This window comes from Microtus ochrogaster, chromosome 15 (genome assembly GCF_000317375.1).
Source record: "Microtus ochrogaster isolate Prairie Vole_2 chromosome 15, MicOch1.0, whole genome shotgun sequence".
In the NCBI taxonomy this organism is placed as follows: Eukaryota; Metazoa; Chordata; class Mammalia; order Rodentia; family Cricetidae; genus Microtus; species Microtus ochrogaster.
In genome coordinates, this window is record NC_022017.1 from 26,793,248 (window position 1) to 26,807,784 (window position 14,537).

Consider the following 14,537-nt stretch of genomic DNA (forward strand, 5'->3'; position numbering starts at 1 on the left):
GGTCACTCTACAAAACCAGTGAGCCAAAATGTCCTATGGTCAATGGGAAGAGATACACAAGGGGCCAGACTCCAGCAGGCCCTAGTCATATATGTGGAGTTCATGAGCAGGTGACTGGTATGGCCTCTCCCTTGGGTCCTTCTGAGGACTCATGGGAAATTCACTGAAGAAGAAAGAACAAGGAAGCTTGACTGGCATGTGGCCTTCTATCGTGACAGCGGGAAGCAGGTGAAGTTGCAGAGTGACAGCTTCATTCTGGTCCAACCCTAGACACGCACAGCACTCAGGCTCTGCCAGTGGAGAACCTTAGCACCCACAAACTGCAAAGCTGGGCTTGTGTTTTCCTTCAGACAGCGAACATCAACAGAACAGCTGGACAGATGTAATAAGATCCGCAGGGCTGATAATGCTGCTACAGTTATTACTTCCTGAGGAAGACGCTTGTACGAAGTTCGTATCACAGAATAGCAGCGGGGAAGACATAAACACAGATAAGTGTGCAACGCGTGTAAAAGGACAGATGATAGGCAGAGAGCAATGATGGGCAGACACGGGAATGATAGACTAATGACAGGAGTGTAACTGGAGGTCCCCTTCCTGAAGGTCCTCTCTGAGGCTTAGGATTAATTACAAACTGTTTGGCCGATGGCTCAGGTTTCTCACTGACTAGCTCTACATATACATCAACCCATTTCTAATAATCTGAATATCGCCATGTGCCCCGTGGCTTACTGGTAACGCCCTGACATCTTACTCCTTCGTCAGCTGCTGGCATCTCCCTGACTTCGCCTTCTTTCTCCCGTATCTCCATTTGGATTTCTTGTCTGTCTATATTCTGTGCCGCCATAGGCCAAAGCAGCTTCTTTATTAACCAATGGTAATAAAACATATTCACAGCATACAGGGGGGGCATTCCACATCAAGGTGGGAGTGGGCAGATAGTTGGAATGGATGGATAGACAAACAAGCTAGTTGATAGCAGATATGTATAGATGATATATGGGGGATAGATAGATAGATAGATAGATAGATAGATAGATAGATAGATAGATGATACATTACATGGATTAATACATGACAGGGGGATAGATCAGAACTCATTTTTAAATACCAAAAAATAGAGACAGGAAGGAAGAAACAGAGAGCACAATAGGTTAAAGCAGTAGCAGGAACAGTAGCATTTACAGACATCCAGTAAACACAGGGCTTTTTACAATTCCTGTGACTTCTCTGTTAGCTTGATACCGTGGAAAGATGTTAGGAGAGAGAACGAGATCCTAATGCCATCCTTCTCCTCAGTACGTATGCATGGAGACCTATCCATCATCTGTCATTGACAGTCTATCTATCATTATCAATCTCTCATGCAGATAATACCTTTTTACTTGTTTGTTTAGAGGCAGGGTCTCACTCTGTAGCCCAAGTTGCTCTAGAACTCACTATGCAGCAAAGTCTCCCTTCCCTCCTGCTTTTGTCCCTCTAGTGCTGAAGTGAATTACAGGCATTCGCTACCATGCTCCTTCTGATGCTCAGATCACTCCGAGCCCAGGACACCCTGAGCCCAGGTCCCTCTGGCCTATGCCACCATCCCTTGCCTGTTTCCAACTTGCCTTGACACAGTGTATTGGGGGGAAGACTCCTGTGCATCTGGCAGTACATCAGAGTCCCTAGCCCTTCTGAGAAACATTGCACAACAAAGGTGACACGTGCTTCAGGCGCGAAGACATGACTCAGAGGCAGCGTGACAAGTGTTCTTGCCTTAGGTGTCAGCTTCTGGGATGAGCCATGTGGCACATTGAAATGTAAGGGGGATGGGGACCCAACAAGTGTGGGGCTCAGTCCAGTACCTCTCTGGTTGCAGCTCCCTCACTGGGGGGCCTGTCTCACGGTCCATCTTATCTATGCTCTTCCCATGCTCCCACTCCACGTGGCCCTAGCTTGTCTTCCTACACTGGCCATCTGACCTCCACATGTTCTGTGTCCTCACTTCCTGCTGCACCCCAGTGCAAGTAGCATGAAGTGTGGCACAGAGTAGCAAACAGTCCCTCTGTGTAGTATCTACATGGGGTTCTCCACACCTTGCCCAGGGCAAAGACCACCCTTGTTGGCACAGACAAAGATAATTTCCTGAAGCAGAGACAGGGGATCCACACAGTAGACTTCATCTTCCCAGCTCTAAGGCTTTGTCCCAGGACAGCACTGACCCGGCTCCTTAGCCTGGGAAATGTTGCGTGGGTCAGAGCAGGTGGTCCCTTCCTTGTCTGAATCCCCCGTGGTCCCATTTCCCCAGACTGGCTATAAAAGAAGGACCCCACACATCTGAGGATCTGTACTGAGTGGGCTTTCCTAGGGGCCTGACGACAGACTGTCAGCCCATAGAATGGAAGGAGACGTTTTTGTGAGAGATAAGGAACGCAAAGGCCTGAGCTGCCCAGGAAGCCCTCAGCTCTGGTCCCTCCTCAAAGCTGCCTTTGAGCTCCTACACTGTCTAACCACCCCCTGTTGCGCCCTGTCACCCTGATTCTCCAGGAGCCACCCATATGGTCTCCTGCTTCAGAACTCAGCTCTGTCTCTGGCCACGCCACTGGCTCTGATCAGCCAATCAGAAGGTCCCTGGAGGGTCACGTGTCATGGGCTGGTCTCAAAAGAACTAGTGTCTAGTATGGGCTAGTTTGGCTTTTTCTTTTTTCTCCAACTTGACACAAGCTAGAGTTACCTGGGAAGAGGGAACTCAGCTGAGAAACACTTCCACCAGACCGGCCTGTGGGCAAGCCTATCGGACATTTTCTTGATTAATAATGGATGTGGCAGGGCCCAACCCACTGTGGGCAGTGTCGCCCATGGGCAGGTGGTCCTGGTAAAGCGGGTAAATGAAGAGCAAACCCATAAGCAGCACTCCTCCAAGACCTCCGCTTCAGGTCCTGCCTCCAGGTTCCCGCCTTGCTTGAGTTTCTAGGGGAACTGTAAATTGAAATTAACCCGTTCTTCTCCAAGTTGGTTTTGGTTATAGTGTTTATCACAGCAATAGAAAGCATAACCTTCTTTCCACCACACACACACACACACATACCACACATATACACCACACACATATACAAACACCACACACCACACATACACATACCACATACACATACCGCACACATATACACACACCACACACACACATACCACACACACCACACGCCCAGCTTTTCCTTAGACAGGGTCTCTCATGTAGGGCTTAGGCTAGCTTTGAACTCATTGTATAGCGGAGGGTGTGACCTGGAACTCTTGATCCCGCTGGTACTGAGATTATAGACATATGCCACCACATGTGATCATATAGCACTGGGGTTGCGCCTAGCACAATGTGGCCTCTTCTGCTCTTGAGTTCAAGGTACTCCTCCTGCCTCACTTCCCAACAAGGGCCTGAGAACTCTATCAACTGTGCTGTGTGGTCCCAGTTGCTAAGGGAAAAGGTTGTTTTTTTTTTGGTTTTTTTTTTTTTCATCAACAGTAACAGAAAAATCCTGTACAACAAAGAAAGTTGACATGGACTATCCCAGGAGCTGACAGTTTACCTCAGGGTGTCCCAGACTGAGCACAGTGACATTTGGGGACACTATTCTTTGTTGTCCCGTGAGCTGTAGGGTGTCGGTAGTAAGCCAAGCCTCCACAACAGGCCAGTAGCTCATCCTTCCCAGCTGTGGCCACCAATCCACCTCCAGACATTACAACACATCGCCGAGGGACATGCTATTGAAGACGGCTAATTTCTGTCCCTGAGCCCTGGGAGGCTCAGGCAAATTAAGCCACCAGCAGTCACTGAAGAAACAAAGCTGGACTGGGGCCCAAGAGCCCATCCAAAGCCTGGATCCTCCCAGCCAGAGTCTGTCATTTTAAGCTAGCTAATAATAATAATAATTATTATAATAAATAAACTATGTGTGTGTACACATGTATTTTTGTTGTGGATGGGGGTACACATGGCATGTATGTAGTGGTCCGAGGACAACCTTAGGGGTCAGGTCTCACCTTCTACCTCCTTTGAAGCAGGGTCCCTTTGCTGTTCTCTCCTGTGCTCACCAGAGTAGCTGGGCTAGCAGGTAGTTTCTGTCTCTACTTCTCATCTTATAGAAGGTCTGGGATTATGGACACCCAGTAATACACCCAGCACATAGAGATCCAAACTCAGGTCTTCCCAATTACATAGTAAGCACCTTACCCCTTGAGCCATCTTGAACCCCAGTCTATTCAAATAGCATCACTGACTTGCTGTCTAGGCCAGCTAGGCATTTGGGGGTAGTAAAACTGTTTCGAGACAAGGTCTCACTTGATAGCCCAGGCTACCCTGGAACTATGTAGCCCAGGCTGGCCTTGAACTCTTGGCTTCCCAGTAAGCATCACTCTATACAGAAAAATGCGCCCAAGGCACGGGATCCTTCAGGGAAGGGGGTACGGAATGCCAAGTTGAGGTCGCCATCACAGGCTGGCTTTGACTTCCACTTCTTCCACGCAGAGAGCAGGGAAGCATATCCCCCCAGCCCTTTTGCTCCTCATGAGCATCTTCCTTGAGCGTGTGCCTGGTAGCATCCAAAGGGAGATTTCAAGTCAGCCTGGCCATGTGAAATGTTCTCCCTGCCCAGAGCTGGGCAAGACGAACAGACATGGAATGTGTGAGAAGCAGCCCCGCAAAGAGCCAGAGGCCAGCTGGTGCATCCGAGCTCACTGCCAGAGTAAGTCAGAGCATGCTGTGACACCCCAAGCTTTGTCTCCCGCCTGAATGTCTGGCACAGGAAGCCATAAGTTTGAGCTGTCGCAAGCACGCTGTCCCTGCTGTCTGCCAGGAGGGTCTGATCAAAGCGCAGCCGGGGGTTTAGTGGTTTTTATTTAATATCCAGAAATCCAGAGGACACTTTGCTTCGAACAATTAAAAAGACAATAAAGCACGGCAGCATAGAGGGGGAGCAGATTCGACTGCTTGAAAATAAGACCCCGTTTCGTCAGGCCGGAGAGGACGCAGGGGCCCCGGGTCCAGGTCGTGCACAACTGAACAGAAGGGAAACAAGAGTTGCCTGTGCAGGTCCACCCAAGTCAGCAGGACTGGGGGAGACATGCAAATCCGTGTAGGACAGAGGGGAGCAATCCCAGACCTGGCCTGCAGACCTGGGGGAGGAGGAGGAACAGACCTGTCAGACCCTTCCTTGTGACTCTGTGTGGAGCATGATGATGGCATTTCTACCAGTTTTGGTGGCCAGACCTCTCTTTCAAATAAATATCAGGAGAGACTGTAGATCCAAGCAGTGGAATGTTCCAGAACTTCCTTGAATTGACAACTCAAAGGGGGCCCCCAGTGAGAGTCATGGGAAAATTGAGGAAGGGATCATTAATTACCAGAGGGTATGGATAGGGACAGTTCTCCCTAAATTAATGGGGCAAATCTGTAAGGGAAGCCTTGCCCTACACAGGGGGCCCTGAAGTTGGCCTAGGAACCTTGGTTCTCGGTCCTCTGTCCATGAACATGTGGGATGAGTGACTGTTCCACGGAGCAAAGAGAGCAAAGCCATTAGGTAGCCCTTCACTGGTATTTCAGAACCACTTCTATGCTCAGCCAATTGGGAAGGTCGTGCCTTCATGGAACCCTGGCTTCGTCAGTTCTCCTGCAGGGGAAAGGAGCCCACTTGGATTCCAAGTGGGACATGTGTCCTCCAGATAGGGATGCTCAGGAAACCACCACCCTTCCCAGACAGCACCATAGGTCTCTGCAAACCTTTCGCATCAAGGCTCCCTGCCCCGGGGATGTGAGACACCCTTGCCAAGACCACCTGTGAGCTGGGCAAGGCGGACCCAGTAGCTCCCAGATGCTGCTGTGGTTCCGTGCAAGGAGGGAAGGCAACACAGAACATTCCGATCCTGGCTATTTTGTCAGTGTAGCTCTTTAATGTCACTGCATCCCATGGGGAGACATGGTAAGGCCGTTTTAATTATCTCTTTCCCCTGCTGGGAAGCCACCTCCATTGGAGCAGACTATTCCAAGCCCATCCCCAGCTTAGCAACAGCCGAACCAAGGGATGATATTAAACTGTTTGCTGGAACTCCATGGTCGGCGTTCTGTTGAATATCAACACCTCATTCCATAGCCCTGGTCCGTGGCAAAGTGGGAATCAGAAGAGGGAGGTTCACCTTAGCTGCCGTGAACGCTTAAGGCTCAAGGAAGAGGGTGGTGGTTCTGAAGGCTGGAGGTAGGAGGAACTTGAGAGGGGGTAAACCACAGAAGTAGGGTTCCTGAGACAAGAAGCCAGCCAGCCATGGCATCCCCACTCCTCTCTAGAGTCAAGGAGAATGAGTGGGGACGGCTTGTGGGAACAGCAGCGCTTTCTTTTACAGGATGTGCTGCAGGGGATACCAGTAGTGTAGGAAGGACTAGGTCATTTCACACGCCCAGCTCAGACAAGCCCCACAAACCTACTCCTGCCGTGTCCGAGGGAGGTTGCCCTGGAGACAGGGACCTTACAGCTGTCATAGGGGGCAGTGAGGTCATACAGGGGATGGGTTCCCTATCAGAACTAGGAGGAGGCTAATGCATGCAAAGGCAGAGAGGAGCGGTGAAAATGAAGCCTCGGAAACCAGCCCAGCCAGCACCTCCACCGCCTGCTTCTAGCCTCCGGAGCCGCCAGATGTACGCCTCTGTCATTCTGGCTGCCGATAGCCTGTGGTGAGGCAAGTCTAGTCATAGATACCCACCCCCTTGTAAAATCTCTAAAAATGTGTCCATTCCCTAACAGGGCCTCAGAGACAGCAAGGTTCCGGCTCCAAGCTGGCTCAAGCTGTATATTCAGAGCCAACAAGGCACCCAGACAGGCTCCGTGTAGCTTCCCTGGGGGCCCGAGGCATTCTGGGTCCTGAGAGTTTATGTAAAAGGTCAGTCAAGACCAGTAAACCACAAGACGGATGTGTGTGTGTTGGGGGTGGGGGGACACGTCACAAGTCTGATGCTTCTGAGACAGAAGTGAAAAACTGTGAGGATCTTTTTACTAAGACAGGACCCCCGCTTCCAGGGAGAGCCCCGCCCAGGGGATTCCTGAGGACAAGTGGGGCGGAGTCCCCAGAGCAAGGGCTGCTGTGCTCCTGCCATCAGGAATCGCCCCGTGGGTTGGAGCACAGGTGGACAGCCCTCTCCAGCTGAGGACTAGGCTGGGGTTTCGTTCTTTTTTTCATCTCTTGATGGCAGCAGAGAAAAAAAGGAAGTGAGGCCTCAAACCTGAGAGGGTGTTTTAAGCACCAAGTTCTCAAAGGCCTAACCAGTTGGCTGGGGAACCATAGAGGAAAGGGGGCCAGGCAGGGAGCAGAGAGGAGGGACATTACACAGCCGGGATGAGAAGCCTGAGGCCTCCCTGGGGAAACAGGGGCTGGGGATAGACATGCCCATTTTCCCTGCCTAGAAATTGCCCTGGAAGGATCAAATGCTCCGTCACTCCACGTCACTCCACGTCCTTGTACTTGGTGAACAGAGTGTAAAGGACCCGCAGAGTGGATTTGAGGTCCAGGTTCACCACATCTGCAGAAGGAAACAGACAGACGGTTGGCTGAAGAGGACAGACTTCCAGAAGCTGGAAGCTGCGTTGCCACACGTGCAGCAGAAAAAAACATCTGCTGCCCACGGACACGCAGGTTCCTGACGCCCTGACCCCTGCTGCCCCTCTCTTTGTGCTCCGAGCTGCTCAGGTGGGGTGTTACCTTCAGGGCGGGCCTTGGGCTTCTTGAGTCCTCCGTCCAGCATCAGTTCAAAGGCAAAGGCCACGTTGTGCACCTGCCGGAGACAGGATCAGTGACAGTGAGGTCCATGTCCCCACACCTGACCACACATTCCTTCCTTCCATGTGGAGAGAGCTGACTGCTTCCTTCGGCACAAAGTCCACCAGGACACAGGACAGGACACAAGGACAGCACACACAGTGGGTTCAGTAAGGGTAACTCTATAATTCCTGTTCCTCTTGTCTGGGTTTGGAGAAGGGAAGGATGCCAGCTTCCAGCCTGCCCTCCTCCCCTGGGGCTGAGAGCCAAGTGCCCCCTCTGAGCCAGAACCTATCACCTGATGAGAAATGACAGCTTGAGAAACTGAGGCTTGGGGAAGACAAGTCCCTTGCAAAGGTCTCATCTCTGGACAGTCCTCTGAACACAGGGCGGCTGCTGCTTGCTGTCAGATAACTAAAAAGCTGGGCACGTGTCTCTGTGGGATAACACTGTTCCTGAGGAAATTGGGGACCCTGATGGAATTGAGGTTAGCCCAAGGGCCAGCGTGGAGATCTCTGGTTCCAGTCCTGACCACCCTGCCCTTCCCTGCCCACCCACCCTGCCCTTCCCTGCCCGCCCAACTGAACACTATTGAGGCTTCCATTCTGCTAATGATGGCTCCTACTCAGAGCTTCTCTGTGATGTTTAAAGTCTATAGAGGTCAAGACCAGACAAACCATGTGCAGCTTCTACCTGCCCTGAGCAGAGCAGGTGGGAAGGTAGACCACCAAACCAGCAAGGGCACAGACACCAGCTGGACAGGCTTGATGGCTCACAATGACCAACTGTCTCTCCAATAGTAGCACTGTCACTCCACTGTAGGTGAGCAAGGAATGCCAGCGATAATCTCCCTTACAAAGTCAGTCGTGAATTAACAGAAGGCGGGAACCGCAGGGTGTGAGCTGCCAGTCTTGTGGCTCCCCTCCCCCTCCCCCACCCCAGAGCTGGAGAGTGAACTCAGTGTTTTGTTTCCTGTGCACTAGGCACGTGCTCCACCACTGAGCTATTCTTCAGCCTAATGTTGGTTGTTTTTGCTTTTCGAGACAGTCTGATTTAGCCCAGGCTGGCCTCAAACTAAGCTATAGGAAGATAACTTTGAACTTCTTCTACCCCCACCTCTCAAGCACTGGGATGACAGATGTTTGTCACCATGCCTGTTTATACAATGCCAGGGATTGAACCCAGGACTTGTTATACTAGGCAGGTACTCTACGAACTGAGCCACATCCCCAGATAATGTCTTTGGTTAAAGATGTAGGCTGCTGCTTGGCTTAAGAGTGCACCTTCTGGTCCATCTCCTACTCTGCTTGCTGAATCTCTGCCGCCTTCAGCACTCTTGAGATGTCAGCAAGATGCCTGGGACCAGAGCAAAGGACCCTCAATTTCAGGCCACAGAGCTGATCAGAGACACTGCCTGCCCCAGTGCAGAGCATGGTCCTCACGGCCATGAGGACTAGGAGACAAATACACTGGTCAAGGCTCATAGAGGTGATGACCTCCCCTAGGAAGAAGAGGTCAAACTCTATGTGTGTGTGTGTGTGTGTGTGTGAGTGTGTGTGTGTGTGTGTGTGTAGATATATGTAAATATATGCAAATAATAAAGGGACCCTACTCTCAAACCTCTCTGAGGACAGGGCCCCAGATGCCTGCAGAGTCACACACCCCAACCTCCTGTCTCCCTAGAGGATGGGCAGACCCTCTGGATGTGTGCTCATTACCAGAGGCATCCTTGAAGCCTTCTGGGCCAAGGCAGTGGCCAGCATAGATGTTAATCCTGGTTACAAATGGAGAAAGCCAGGCTGAGGAACGAGGCTTCTCTCATATTTATACAAAGCCTTGTTTAGACAAAGACCCAGTTCTACTGGTTATCCACGGCTCTCACCAGCCTCCTGATTAGTTTAAACAAAGACGAGATTTCCCAGAGATAAGACAACCACACAGGGGTCTGACTATGCGAGAACCTGTGCACCAGACACTCTGACCTCTGGTTTCTACAACTGCATCAGGCTCCATGATCCTGGTGAGCTCTGGACCGCTCGCTGCTCACTGCACTCGCTCTCCCTCCATCCCCAGCGTGGACTCCAACATGCCAAGACCTCTCTAATCTGCCCAGTTCTATCTCTGCAGGCATGATAGGAACGGCATTTGGCCATGAGCAGACAGACTGCTCGGTGCCAGGAAGCAGCAGACTGATAAACACTGGCCTGTCCTCTGCTGTTACCCTGACTCTCACTGTGGCTGCCACCGTCTGCCTCCATGCCTCATGGGCCTCACACTTTGGAAAAATAAAGTAGCAGGTGCCGTGAGTCCCCAGCAGCCCAGCCTGGCCTCTGCCAAGTCCCCAGAAGTGCAACACTAACTCTTCAGTTGCAGACCTAACTGCAGGGAACCCGGGACGGACAGAGAGCACAGAAGGAGAAGAGACAGGAGCACAGATGCTGTGGGGCCCATCCAGAGGGGCCTACAAGAGGAATTTTCTGGGAAACCAAGCACAGCAATAAAGTTTGCATACATACAAACAGCCCACCACCTATACAAATGTACTTACATACACATGTATGCTCATACACATACAAACACATACATACACACATATTTAAATCCACAAGGCATACATGAGGACACATAAACACATACATGTGTACATAAACACAGACATGTATATTTATATAAATGAATACACATATATATACATGCACATACATTCAAACATAGAGACAGACATACACAGACATATACATGTACATACATATATACACACACTTATATACACACAGAGAGACATATACATACATGGCCATACACAGTTATGTATGTATACACACGAAGAGACATACATGTACACATAAGCAGACATAAACATACACATGTATACAGACACACACACACATACACACATGTGTACGCATGCGCGCTCATCTTCAGATGACACAAACCACAGATGGACAATGTCTGGGGAACTGCGGCATACTAAACAAGCATCCTCCACCGTCGCTCCCTAACAATATAGAAAGCAGCTACTTTGCATAGCATTTGCATTGCATTAAGTATTATAAAGCACCAGACAGGATTTAACATCCACAGGAGGAAGTGCGTAGGCTCCATGCTTTATACGACATTTCACATGTGGACCACGAACATCTGCAGGCTTCGGTACCCAAGGGGGCCCTGGAACCTGTCCCTAGCAGATTCAGAGGGACAATTGCAAATCTTTGGAAAAAAGCCCTATTGTGGCAGGAAGAAGAATAGAAGCAAATTGACACAGCCAAGAGAGTGAAGTAAGAGACATATGCAGACACACGCCACGGAGCCATACATGTGTCACCCAGAAACATAACATATGGATGCTCCCAAAACAGGGACGCCCAGAGGGCTGTGTGTGGCATTTGACCAGAGTCATAAAACAAGCAAACATACAAATAAAAAACAAAACAAAAACCCAAGCCTGTGGGAAAGACTTGGAGAGATGACAGAGTAAGCCCGGATGTACTGCGTGACACAAAGGGGTTTCCTATTCTGTCTTCGGGGAGCTATAGCAGACTGAACCCCACATGTTGTGTAGGTTAACATTCTAAAGGACACTGTAGGGCTGCAGTCAGTTGGTGGCATCAGGAACCTCTGTCTAGTCCAGTGAGCTTGGCTGAGACCATTCTCAGGAGACAAGGCACCTACCTTCTGGTCGAAGCCGTCAGGAGTCAGGTAGAAGTTGTGGAGAGGGACGAAGTAGTCCTCAAGGAGGCCCAGAAGCAGAACCAGGTACACGCCATCTGCAAACTTCAGAGAAAACTCAGTGACAATTCTGGGGCATGTGTAGAGTGGACAGACACTCTGCATGTGTGTAGGAAGGTATGGGAATGCCCACAAGCTGCAGCGCCCACCCCAGGACCCCATCCCCATTCAGCACTCCCACCCTGCACTGAGAACTCTCAGCAGAGCTCAAGGGAAGAGGCCCATGCCCTAGTCACCCACAGGAGAAGACCAGGGGTTCAGAAGAAAGGGTCCTCACTCTTGACACCCATACTCCTCCTTGAGCAAGCCAGAGAGGGGCAACAGCTGCTTTTGCAATGGTAGCAATGGGCCCCTGAGATACAGAATACAAAATTGGCCAACTTAACCAGTTTTAAACAATTTGAATCTTTAGATTTATTTTATGTCTATGAGTGTTTTGCCTGCATGTATGTATGTGCTCCATGTGTGTGCCTGGTGCCCATAGAAGTTAGAAGAAGATATCGGATCCCTTGGAACTGGAGTTAAAGCTGTGAGCTGCTATGTGGGTGCTAGGAATTAGGCTCAGGTCCTCAAGAGGAACAAGTTCTCTGGTCTATTGCTTCAGCCCTTAAAATTTTAGTATGCATGTGCACACATTTACCACAGTGCACCTGTGGAGTTCAGAGGACAACCCTCCTTCCACCATGTGGGTCCTAGGAGCTGACCTTAGGTCATTGCCTTGACCTGGTGATGGGCCACCTCACCAGCCCCCATCTTTGCTGCTTCAAGTGTTGCAGTAGCATGAAGAGCCTTCATACTGCCATGCACGGCCACCACCAATCATCTCCATTAAACACTGATGGCCTGGGAACCCCCACATTCCTTCCGCTGTTATCGTTATTATTACTGTTGTTATTTTATTGTTTATTATTTTATCTTTAGATAATGTATCCCAGGCTGGCTTCAAACTCAAATTGATCCTCCTGTTCCAGCTTCCTGAGTGCTAGCATTTGGGATTTGGTTTTAGGTTTGTTATTTTGGGGGTTGTTTATTTGTTTTGGGCATGTGTGTGTATGAGTACACCTATAGGCAAGCATGCAGAGTTCAGAGGGCATCAGGTCTCCTCCTATATTGCTCTCAACTTTATTCCCTTGAACCAGGGTTTCTCACTGAACCTGGAGCTCACCATTTTCAGCTCGTTTGGCTGGCCAGGGATCCCTATGAATCCTCCTCGCTGGTCCCTCACGGCACTGGGGTTACAGGTGCACACGACCACACCTGGGTACGGGGGACTTGAACTCAGGTCTTCATATTTGTATAGCATGTGCTCTGGCTCATTGAATACCCCCACCCCCAGCCAGTTTTTTTTTTAAACAGGTTCTCACTCTAGCCTCCCCTGGTCTGTAATTTTCAGCCATTGTCCTGCCTCAGCCTCCCAAGTATTGATATGAGGGACATATACCATCAGCTCCCATATCCTTTCTACCTCTGTTGACTTTTTTCTTGACTAACCATTTTAACTGTGGCTCTCTGTACACCTTCGCCACTCACACAGCTGGCAGCATCACTACTGGGCAAGCAATGTTCAGAACTCCTGAATTTGACTATATTTTTTATTTTTAGATTTATTTTGTGTATGAGTGTTTTACCTGCAAGTATGTATGTATGTATAAATGTATGCATGTATATATGTATAAGCACAATGTGCATGCCCATTGTCAATGGAAGTCAGAAGAGGGCCCTGGATCCTGCGGAACTGGAGTTAAAAATGGTTGTGAGACACTGTGTGGGTCCTAAGAACCAAACCCGGGTCCTCTACAAGAGTAACAACTGCTCTTAACTACTGAGCCATCTCTCTAGCCCCTTTGATAATCTTTTAATCACATTATTTGTTTGGTGAGTGTATAAGTGCACACATGCACATACATGCCACGGTGTACATGTGGAAGTTAAAGTACAATCTGTGGGGGTCAGTTCTCTCCCTCAACCATTCGGGTCGTGGAACCAAACTCAGGTTGTCAGGCTTGGCAGCAAGGATCTTCATGCTCTGAACCATTTTGCTGGTCCCTGAATTTGGCTCTTTAAAAGCTTATTAATACAGAAGGAAGCTTTGGGGGGTCACTGGACATATTTGAACCTCAACACACATGGCCAGTGAATGGCAGGCACACCCACAGAATCCCTCTACTGTTAAGGATCCACCACTCAGGCTTTCCTAAGATCCCCAGGCAGGACTGCTGGAGAGGCAGGAACAGTTAGGACACCTTAGAGGCCATCAGTTTTCAGGGACTAGCACCTCCAAACATATAAATGAGAGCATGAAGGGGAGGTACCCCTTTAAAAGCTTAGATACTTTCAACCCAGCCCTCGACTGTCCTGAGGGTCTTGGAGACTCCCACCTGACAGCATTTAAATGGAAAAGGGAACATCACAAATATCTGATTTTGAGACCCAGGAGCTTGGGGGGAAATGCCTTTAAGAAGTGAAAGGCATAAAGTCATTTGTGAGAGGGAAACAGGACCAGTCACCAAGCACAGACTTAATAGGATGCCAGTGATGGCTAAAGCAGACCTTGCCTAGTTTACACTGTGTGATAGCCAGGAAGAAAAAGAACAATGAGCAAAAATGCAGATTTTCCCCTGGTCTAAGATGCTCTCTGACTGATGAGTCCTGCGGGGCCACATAAGAAGTGGGCTGCTTCCATGGTCAGACCTTCCCAGGCCTCATGGCGCATGCTGCTTTGCTCTTACACCTCCTCGTCCACCTCCATTTCTCAATAGATGCTAGCCCCAAGGAAACAGAAAGGTCACTAATAACTGCGGCCAGAACACCTGCCACTCAGTACACTCGTGATTGGGAAGTGGTCCAATCCCAGGGCTGCTTTCCACTAGTGCAGCCTCGCACCTGAAGGCACCTGAGGGAAGGTAATTATTCTAACAGTGCTGGGGAGGGGACCAAGCTCTGCGACTGAGGAGTCTGAGACAGGAGGATCACCAAAAGTTTAAGGCCAGCCTGAGCTACAAAGTGAATCCAAGACCCTGTCTTGGAGAGGG

At 49.9% G+C, this 14,537-nt stretch overlaps 1 protein-coding gene across 1 annotated transcript in view; it reads right to left on the reverse strand.

Annotated features, from left to right (window-relative positions):
• Positions 1-4,857: 4,857 nt before the first annotated feature.
• Parvb (parvin beta) overlaps positions 4,858-14,537 on the reverse strand; it is a 78,166-nt gene continuing 68,486 nt past the window's right edge. Inside the window, exons 11-13 of the mRNA XM_005354423.3 lie at positions 11,449-11,550; positions 7,720-7,792; positions 4,858-7,540 (exon numbers count right to left, since the gene is read on the reverse strand). Coding sequence (XP_005354480.1) covers positions 7,464-7,540; positions 7,720-7,792; positions 11,449-11,550 — 252 coding nt within the window. The 3' untranslated portion in view covers positions 4,858-7,463. The remainder of the gene's footprint in view (positions 7,541-7,719; positions 7,793-11,448; positions 11,551-14,537) is intronic.